Source organism: Zootoca vivipara, chromosome 8 (assembly GCF_963506605.1).
Source record: "Zootoca vivipara chromosome 8, rZooViv1.1, whole genome shotgun sequence".
In the NCBI taxonomy this organism is placed as follows: Eukaryota; Metazoa; Chordata; class Lepidosauria; order Squamata; family Lacertidae; genus Zootoca; species Zootoca vivipara.
In genome coordinates this window covers 32,356,392-32,367,304 of record NC_083283.1, presented here as the reverse complement: position 1 = coordinate 32,367,304, position 10,913 = coordinate 32,356,392, and the positions used below count along the sequence as shown (strand labels likewise).

The 10,913-nt window shown below is 40.7% G+C and overlaps 1 protein-coding gene across 9 annotated transcripts in view; it reads right to left on the bottom strand.

The window, feature by feature from the left end:
- Positions 1 to 2,401: 2,401 nt before the first annotated feature.
- EYA1 (EYA transcriptional coactivator and phosphatase 1) overlaps positions 2,402 to 10,913 on the bottom strand; it is an 84,487-nt gene continuing 75,975 nt past the window's right edge. For all 9 annotated transcript variants that reach the window (XM_035125088.2, XM_035125097.2, XM_035125086.2 and 6 more), the window contains one exon: positions 2,402 to 6,175. In XM_035125088.2, coding sequence (XP_034980979.1) covers positions 6,095 to 6,175 — 81 coding nt within the window. In that variant the 3' untranslated portion in view covers positions 2,402 to 6,094. The remainder of the gene's footprint in view (positions 6,176 to 10,913) is intronic.

Sequence of the window (10,913 nt, the reverse complement as noted above, 5' to 3'; positions counted from 1 at the left end):
GGGGTACTTGGCAGCTATGGACATACCACAACAAGACTAAGGCATCAACAGACGTGCCAGCCAAATAATTGCATAAGCTCCCCAAGAGCAATCAGGAATACCTCCTGGGCCGGACTATATTAATAGGTCCCCCATCACACTGGCAGGGGGGAGAGAGGGATCAGCCACGGCCAATCCAAGCCTCACCAGGGGATTGTCCATGGCAATGGCATGATAACCATCTTCCCCAAAACTGGATGCTTCCCAACCAAATATGTTGTGAAGACCAGATCAATGTCAGTGAAATTTGTCCTCAATTCCAGGAGGTTGGCACCAGTGCGAGTTGATCCACCGGAGTTACTGGGGCACAGGCCCTCACACTGGAAACTTCAAGCAATTTAGTAATAATAATAATAATTTTATTATTTATACCCCACCCATCTGGCTGGGTTGCCAGATTTTAAAAAAAATCCCTCCTCAAAATCTCAAAGCCATACACTCTTTCCTGTCTCCTGCATATTTTATATTTGACCTCATGGAGGTATTTCTTCCATTTTCCTGTTCTCTACATCACTCAGCAACAAGGCCTCTCCCATGAGTTCATATGCAGAAAAACCATATGACTTATTGGACTGGTTGAAATTCAGCCCTACTAGAAAGGTTCCTACTCCTCCAGCTGTTTTGGGACTACAATTCCCATCATCCCTGACCACTGGTCCTGTTAGCTAGGGATGATGGGGTTGTAGTCCGAAAACAGCTGGAGGGCCAAGTTTGGGGGTCCCTGCTGTAGAGCCACTGTAGCATATATGGGAGGACTTTAAAAACAGGTCCATGTGGTAGACTTAGACTATGAGAATCCTACATGGCAATTTATTACCCTTTACTATTTTGGTCGCAACCATTACCTATTACACCTAAAGCAGAAGAGAGAGAATAGATCAGGCATCCCCAAACTGCGGCCCTCCAGATGTTTTGGCCTACAACTCCCATGATCCCTAGTGGTCCTGTTAGCTAGGGAACCTAGTGATCCGTAGTGGTCCTGTTAGCTAGGGAACCAGTGATCCTATTAGCTAGGGATCATGGGAGTTGTAGGCCAAAACATCTGGAGGGCCGAAGTTTGGGGATGCCTGGAGTAGAGTATATAAGCATATTTATCTCCATAAACTTTCATAAATGACCAATCCCTGGTTGCATGCATAAACGACGATTCATTTGATGTATGCTTCTTATGAGAATGCTGTATTTGCTTCTTTGAATTTCATGGTGCTGTGTACTGAAAATATTTTATGGGCTAAAATAAAATATTTATCTCATTTTGAGACACCTGAGCCAAATCACATCACTTTTAATTTCCTGTTCTATACACACATACCTCTATCCTGGTCAAACTGCCCTGACATGAGCAAAGTATTTGCTCTGAATCAGTGTGACATTCATACTTAAAGCTTGCAGCTAACAAAAATATACAGATGGTTGGAATATGCAGATCATGCCTGGACTGGATACTAAAAAGTTGGGACCAGAGCCATGCAGAGCTGGCAGGATTTGGAAGGTAACAAAGAGGTAGTACTGTGTATACAAGGGAAGGGTCAAGAAAACAATGAGGGGATATTCAAGCCTGATGGTGAGAGGCATTAGAAAAATAGGTTAAAGATCACGCCTTTGGGTCTTAAGGGAACTTCTTACCCCCAGACACTTTGTGTAAGCACAGATACGTTTTATGTAGGTATAGCTCACTGTATAGGCATCAGCTAAAAAAACACCCTGCAAGTGTCCTGTGGGGTCATCAGTCAATTTTTGCAAGGACAGGGAATGGAAAATTCTAGCATAAGGGGAGGAGGGTGATTAAAAAAGGGTGGGGGAGAAGAAGGTAAGCCAGTGTGAACACCTGACACGATTAGCTCCAGTTGGTCAACCAAAGGTGCAGCTTCAAAGAAGAACTCGCTGGACAACAGAGAGCAGGATGATCTGCCTGTTCCACTGATAAAGTCTTGCCTTGGGCTGATGTCATGCTATCTCCTATTGTGGTTGAAACCCTGTGGGCATTTGTTTTGAATTGTTATATGTAGTCTTGTAGGCATTTGCATTGCTTTCTAATTTGTGGTCTGGGGTTCCGTTTCTGATTACTTGATACGTATAACATCGGCTAAACTCTCAAACTAACCTATCAGTGCTTACATTGTCATTTTTGTTTCGTATATCCTCAATATGGACCCAGCAATGATCTTTATTCTTTTTAAACAAACAGAAGTGAAGCTAGCTTTTTTAAAATGAGCAAAAAGCCGTGTGTGTGTGTGCGCGTGCGTGCGCCATGGCCTTTCAAAATGAACCACTACCAAACCTCCTTCCCACAATTTGGGTTATATACTCTGCTATCAGTACAGAAAGTTATTACCTGCTTTGAGCATCTGCACTGACTGTTTCCAGGCTCAGTTCAAAATGCTGTCTTTTTCATTTAAAGTCCTAATTGACTTGGGTCCTGATTATCTCAGGGAACACCTTCTCTCATGAGTCCTGCCGCCCACCACTTAAGTTCTTTTGCTGAGGCCCTGATCAAATCTCCTACTCTAAGGAGACTAGCTTAGCCCTCAACAGGCCCTTTTCTATATTGATATTGTGCAACTCTGCCAAGAGACTCACAACAAATGCTTGGGTTGGCCTTTGTAACTCCAAGGGAAGTTGAAATAAAATAATTTTGAAGCGCACAATTCTTTTGGGGACTGAATTATGAGAACGTATTTTTTTCTTTGTTAATATTGCAACTTAAATTTCAGCCAGGGAACTCAAGAGCAGCATATTTTTCCTTACAAGAACCCGTGAGGTAGGTTATGCCGATAGTGTGTAGCTTAACTTCAAAAATAAGTGGATATTTGAACTTGAATTTTCTTTCCTACATCCAGGTGCAAATCTCTGGCAACTATAAGCAGTAATATGAGCAAATATGTATTAAGGGATGGGAGAAATCAAATACATCCAAGATAAAACTCTTTAATATGTCACAAATCAATTTTATTAATTTAAACACAAAATGAAGGAAGGAAAATTTCTGTACACAATTGTGGACACAACACACTTTTTGTACAATAAGGCCCAGACAAACTTTTTTTTAGTCAGCATGTTGACTACAAAAAACTGAAACAAAGTGTGGGGGGGGGGAGTCTCGATTTTGCTTAAAGCTAAAAAAAAGGGGGAAAACTAATTATAGCCCCTGTCATTAAAATATTTGTGTATATGTTCTAAACTTTACAGACTGTGAGTAGTCCCTGAATTGGATTGCTCTTGGTACATAAAGTTATTGAAGGCTGGGGGGGAGGGCATATTTATAATCAAACAATTTGAAACAACCCATAACATAATTATAAAGTGTAGCAGCAGTATGCATCTTCCACAAAAATAGGGTGTTTACCTCACAGTTACTGTGGTTGCTTGTAGCGGCTTAAAAGCTGGTTTATGTTGCAAAAAACAACAAGAAGAACTTTTAAGAGAGGACTAAAATAACTGCTGCTGAAGTCTAACAAAGACACCAGTGAAAAAAAAGTACCAAGGTTTAGGCAAAAAAAGGGGGGGCAGTCATATAAACCACATGCAGCTGTATCAAAGGCCTTCCCTTAACCACATTTAGAAGATTATGGGCAGGTTGCAGGATCAGGTATTCCATTCTCCCAACCCTCTGATCTGCAAATCTCACATTTCCACCTTAATCGAATCCTATGTGTGTACTCAGAAATAAATCCCACTGGGTTCAATTGGGCTTACTCCCTGGTAAGAGTGTAGGATTGCGGCCCAATAAACTCAACTGAGGAAGCTGGTTACCCTTAACCATAATGACATTGATGCTAATGAATTCCTTTACCCCAGTTACCAGCAGGAGGGAGGAATTCTCTCTGGGGAGGGAAAAGGATGTTAACCATGGTTAAGAGAATCACATTGATAATATCTAAAGAAACTGACTAGATTGTTCATGATCTTCATGTGCTACAGAAGATGGGAACAGTTCAAACGTAATAGAAGCTAGTTACAAACAGTCTTAACAAAATTGGCAATGACTATTTTACTGTGCCCATTGCCGGCAATGGACTAATAGAAAAATCTGGTTCCTGGTTAAAATTAAGGATGCAACAGACATTTGCCAGGTTCTAATTTCATATTGTGGGCCTAAAGGTAAAAGAATTGTATGCCAAAATTCTCATACTCAGTTTGAAGGTTTTACAAAATCAGTGTTTGTTTATTTTTGAGCTGCATAATAATTCCAATACTTACTGTAAGCCACATTTTTTGGGGGGGGGGGGCGGGTACTCTCACAATAAAGGTAGGAGAGGCTGGGGGGCACGAACTGTTTCAACAGCTAATGCAAACCAACACTCACAGTCATGCTTTGCCCCACCCACTTGATATTTTAGGTTATCACAGTGTTACATCAGTTTGATTAACAGCTGCTCACTGCGAAACAAGAACTGTCATTACATTCTGCCCGTTTTTCAACAGATCTGTGTGAGGTTTAAAGCATTTTAAATATTCAAGCAAGAAATGTATTACTTTTTTTTTAGAAGAAGAAAGGGACCCAGACGGCAATAAGTTTCTGGTGATCCATAGTTAATTTAGTATGTACTCACTAGATCTCAGAAAGACCTCTCCCTTTGCACTTGAAAATGAAGTGGTTGCATTCAGTTTTAGTTTTTCAGTGCATGAACACTTTGTTCTGATTTTTGTATAAGTCAAAATATGTTACATGACATACTTTAAAAAAAACCCAGTCCTCTACCCTTTTTTGGGGGGGGAAGAAATCAACAGATTAATTATTTACTTCTCCCACATTCAGTGTTTAGCAGTAAAGCCAACGAAACGAAAGAGATCACTTCAAGACTATAGCTTTTGTACTCAGGTATAATACCTGAGCAAAAAATGACATCAGTTGAGAGTACACATGTGTATTTAAATTGCTGCTTCTTTTGGCAAAACACACTGAAACAGAGCCAGATCAAGCCTTCATCATACATAGGTATTTTGTCAAGAAAACTGGCAATTTAAACAGGTAAACCATTCTAACCTGATTTGAGGCCCATATATTTTGCACTTATAGGCAAGTACAAAATGTAAACAAGAAGCCCGTGATGGGCATGGTGCAAGTAGGGGAGGTATGTTTAGATATTATAGATTTGCCCATGAAAAAACCAGAAGAAAGAACAGAGAATAAAAAGTGATTCCTTATTGACACTTGACATCCATGCTTTTGGTCTTGACAAATTGATCTAAAAAAAAAAATCAATTATCTACATATTTATACACAATACTTTCATAAGGCACAGCACAATAGTTTGTGCATACACTGCCTCATACTTCACCAAAAAGCCAATACTACCTTTCAATAGTATTTGCCTAAACAATATGTAAAACATCATCCATTCATTACAAATTTACACCAAAACATTCTTCCTGTACATGATTGTCTCAGTGATGTACCTATTTGCTTAAATTAGTCATACTTTAAACTACTTTGCAATGTACTAAAATTCAAAATCAATTTGTTATCAGAAGGCAAACACTCATTACAGCCTTTCATTTATCATACATTTCCACATTTAGGTGATGGTGCCAAAACAGAGTCTGTTCATAAATAAGTAAAGATTCACAGAGTATCCTGGGTCTGAGAAACTAAAAGAGGGAGAGAGAAAGGGGGGGGGGGGAGGTAAACCTTTTCAAGAAATGTATGCATGGGATTCTTAAAAAGAAAGAAAAAAGCTCAGTCTTTGTTGTGCAATCAAGTTTGCTGTATTTAAGAAGGTGTATGTGCGCCACAATGAAGATTCTAGAAACCACAAAGCACTTCCCAGTCTCTTCACAGGTACGAACCTTTCAATGTGGTGAATGTGATAATGACACACTGTTAAACATTCTCATCATGGCTTGTTTTCATTAGATTCACAGTACTAGAATCAACAGCTGTTTCTGAAGACAAGAGACATGCTCCTCCATTTACTGCTAGGGCAAAGGTTGAGACCAGTTGCAGCTGTACATCAACATGATGAAATCACAAATTTCTGTAGCCCAGCAATGACACAAGTTGCAGGCACACTGTCCATGGGCGCAAGGGAAGTTCTGGGGTTACAAAGTGCTACTATAAGTACTCCAGTTCCAAGGCATGATGAAGGGCCATAAGGTCAGAGTGACTTGTGATCCTCCAGAATGGCATGGCATGCTGTGAAAAACAAAAACACAATGTAAGGACGCAAAACTGTATGTTATTTTGGGCTGTGCTTGGCCCATTTCGTATTGGAAAGCAGGCAAATGAAAATGCGAGAATGGCTGCAAAAATGTATCGATTCAGCATTAAAAATACTTCATAACCACAGTGCTTAGCTGCCCTTTCTTTTTTCTACACAGTGTTGATTACAAACGCAGATCCAAATTCTCTATTAAGAATTCTAGCTGTTGAGCTAGAAGTCTACAGCTGGAGGCAAGTGCCCCCTGTGGCCAGAAGGTAAAAACTGTAGTACAAGACAAGCATAGGGCCAAAGTCTGCAGCGTCAGTACCTCCACACAGGTAGCCTCTTTCTGCCAATTCCCAAGGAAAGAATGGGATGACTTAACAGTGTGGTGAGAAATGTACTTATGAGACTATATTGGGAAGAAGTGTGATAAAATATTCCTCAGTTTCAAAGACATACTAAGCTGCATTATGTATTCCTGCTCCATACTCATGTTCTCTGAGACTAATTCAATAGCTGGCAGTGGCTTTGTGGTCAGACATTGTAGTTTTTTCTCTGAAAGAATGCAACAAACATTGGGTAGATTAGATCAGGGCTGTTGATGGTGACTTGGCAAAGGAAACTAAGTTTACTGGGTTGTATCCAATGGTGTCCCTCCACGAATGGAAGATTCTTTAATTCAGTAGAATGAGGAGGAAGCTATTTTCGCTGATTCACCCTCTCACTGCAATCTTTTGTACCACCTGCCAAATTGTTCATAGGGTCCCCCAAGGGAACTTATGGGAACCATGATGGGGCTACATGGGGGGGGGATGAATATGCAAAAGTCACCTTCATTTCTTCCTTCCCTCCCTGTAATCCACTTAGAAATTCTCCACTGGATTAAAGAGGTTTTTGTCAACGCACACATACAACCTAGTTTGTTTTGCTGCACCTATATATGATATGGTGTTTAAAGACCTACAGAAGGGGAGCTTCACAAAACACAACATATTAATAGCCAACATGGTGCCCTCCAGATGTTTTCGGACTCCATCATCTCTGACCATTGGCTTTCCTGGCTGGAGATGTTGGGATTTGGACCCCAGCAACTTCTGGTGGCCCCCGTGTTGGCTACCCCTGGTATAAAGCAACATAGTAAAACTAATAGCAAGAATCCAAACAGCACTGCAAGAGCATGAAGTGCTGAGACACATGGGTGTGGTGCATTAGTGGCACAATGCCAGTTTTCATTTCAAATTGCACTCCTTTGCATCATGCTGGAATTCCATTTCAGAGGGTTCTCCTAACTACCAAGAACAGAGTTTCAGAGGTTAAGATAGGTCTGCAGTAGAAAGGTGGACTGGAAAGACCCCACTGTTCATATGGAAATCCATAAGCTGTCCTTGAAACCCAAGTTAAAGGCTGCATTCCTAACCATGTCTACTTGGAAGTATGTCCTATGAAATTCAATAGAGCTTACTCCCCTGTTAAGTGTGGTTATGACTTCAGAGGTTTCCTAAGTATGTAATTCTTCCTGTTTCATAATTAATATTGCTTCAGCACAGCAATCCTTTAAAATCTGTACCAAAATACATAGCTGAACAGCCTCATTAAAGAAGCAAATCTGAACAGCGTTTCCTTGGAAGGAAAGAAAGAAATCTGGTTTCTTAAACTGGAAACCTACAGAGAGAGAGAAAATCTTTTCTTTGTCCACAAGACACATATCCCAAAATGATGCAGTATTTGGTGACAATACATTTAATAGTGTATTGTTTGCTACCAAAACATCCTTGTTTAAAACTTTCTGGCAGGTGAATTAAACAGGTTATTAAAGCAAAGAATCAAAATATATCATTTTTTGGCTAACCCTTTCCCAGTGATTCGTATTATACTGGCATTGCTCATGTTGACATTGTAACAACTTTTCCATATGAAATATCTTAAAGATGAATGTTTACATTTCATTCTACTAGCTAAATAAAAGGAAAATTTGAATCTGGACTTAAAAGTGTGTTTGCAAGACACCTGAATAAACCAAAGATATGAACAACTGGGGTGGGGGAAGGGAAATACACAAATATAATTCACAAGGGGTGAAAATGTGATTGTGAAACCATACTACCCTAAAGCTATAAAAGCAGGACTTTTGATGTCAGTGAAATATTTTATATAAATAATAAGAAAAGATAGCCATAACCTTTCAGAGAGAAAACATTCAAGCTATCCCATCAGAAAATATTTGACATTTAAAATGTAAAGGAAGTGAAGTATGTTTTGGATTCTATTATTTTAGATGTGCACAGTTCAAATAGCTGAATCCTTCTTTTAAATCTTAAGCTGCTATAATGTGAGAGCCTGGTTTGCATGCCACATTGAGGCAAACCATGACTTTAGTGCAAACGCGTGTGCTCCTGGAGAGAAAGCTGTGGCAACTTTGCTTCTCCATGGTCATTTTGCTGCTGTGTTGCACCAAGCAAAACCCTGGCTTGGCTTAGTGTGTCATCCACACCAAGGTTTATGAGTTAGCTTTCTCGAGACTAGCCACAATCTGTAAACCAAGAATGAATCTTTATTACAGCATGTAAAGGTAAAGGGGTCCCTGACCATTAGGTCCAGTCGCTGACGACTGGGGTTGCGGCGCTCATCTCGCTTTATTGGCCAAGGGAGCCGGCGTACAGCTTCCAGGTCATGTGGCCAGCATGACAAAGCCGCTTCTGGAGAACCAGAGCAGCACATGGAAACGCCGTTTACCTTCCCGCTGTAGCAGTACCTATTTATCTACTTGCACTTTGATGTGCTTTCGAACTGCTAGGTTGGCAGGAGAAGGGACCGAGCAACAGGAGCTAACCCTGTCGTGGGGATTTAAACTGCCGACCTTCTGATCAGCAAGCCCTAGGCTCTGTGGTTTAACCCACAGCACCACCCGCGTGGGTGTTAGCATGTAGTTAGAGCTAAATTGCAAGCCTGTGTTTGGATTACACACTAAGCAAGGTTATGGCATGGCTCAGCGGGGTTTAGCAGCAAAGCAATTGGGGAGAGGTGAAGCAGGCTTAATCTCATTGCTGGGAGCCTACATGTTCATGCTAAGGCATAGTTTGGCTTGTGACCAAGACCAGAGAAAGAGGCAATCTATATGGCACAAATGGGGCATTTATCTACTAGGCATTCCTGCAACTCTTGCATCAATAGTAGGAAGTTGGAGTCTGTCTAAGAGAGATATGGAGATTTCTGGCAAAGAAGGGAATGGACCAGTTAGGGCTGTGTTTTCCTCCTCCCAACGCCTTTTTTGTTGTCCTTTGGCTCACCCAGGGCTTGGGCTCAAGCTACTCCACTTGGGAACCTAGGTTGTGGTCAGAAAGGGAAAGATGAAGCAGCCCAGCATAAGCCCTGAGTGACAGCAGGAGGGGGGAAATTGCCCAAGTTAATCCACTTCATTCTCCAGCCATATTTGTCAGTACTCCAAGGCTGGCTCCTGTTTAAGAGTCTAAGGACAAAACAAGGCTTTGCTGGGTACATCTAGTCAACAACAGCGGATAGCCAGATGCCTCTGGGAAGTTGCAATCAGGGCATGAAGGTAACAGCTGTTGCAGTATCTTCTATCCCACCTACCTGGTTATAAGAGACACAGCATGCTTGGACAGCATCCATTTAGCTATCATGGCTGATAGTGGATATGTCAATCCACAGCTATGAATTTTCTCTAGCTGATTTAGAAGCTGCCTTATGGTCTAGCTACACATTGCACAGAAACACATGTAACAAAACTGTGATATCAAGAAGGGGTGATTTTTAAGCAGAGAAGCAGCAGTGGGGTGCATTTGAGTTTGGGTGCTTTACCCCTGTCTCTTATCTGCCACTTTGTTAATGCAACCTCTCTTGTAGAAAGCACATTCTGTTCTGATTTCAAACCAGTGCATGTCGGTACTTTGTGGGAACATCAGCTGAATTCATTACGCTGTTGCTTTAAGAAAACAAATGTAAAATCAATATATTCTAGTGTGGAAAAAGCACAAAAGTGGTCCCAGCTGTGCCCCAACACATCTCTGTTTCAAGTCCTAAGCAAAAACTCAGAGCTAACCAACAGACAACAATGTAACAACAGCCACAGAACGTGGCATAAACTCCAGACTAAAGTTTACCCCTTACTGATTCACTGATTGTTAGTAGTTTACACAGTGATCCTCTTTTCTTACTGTTCTACATAACAAAACTCAATACTTTTTGCACAGTTTGCTATTTGAAAAGTAAATATGCTCCAAGTTGTTCCATATCCCCCCTGTGGCAATTACTAATTTTATATTACTGCAAACTCATAAAAAGAACCTGACCCCAAATGTATTTGAATCTGTTTGCAAATGAAGAATCTGAAGACTGCAATTTGGGAATGGTTAGGTTAATAACCAAATATTCCAGTAAACATCTACTGCTATGTTCTATATGCAATTTTAATAGCATTTATGTGTAGGGATTTCCTAGCACAACAATCTCTCTCCTAGGAGGCAAATACAAAGACAGTGAACTCTATGCATTGTATCCCGGTCTCCTCATAATCCCACCTGCATCAACTGTTCTATGAACTAGTCCAGATACGTTTTCCCCATTTTATATTACTGCTTAGTCTGAATATTTTAATTGTCTTATAAAATGAGTCTGCAGGAAATAACAGCTTATGGAAAGGTGACAATGCCATGACTTATTCACTACAAGTGAAATATAAGAGTGTGTTGCATCCTGAGTGAAACACAT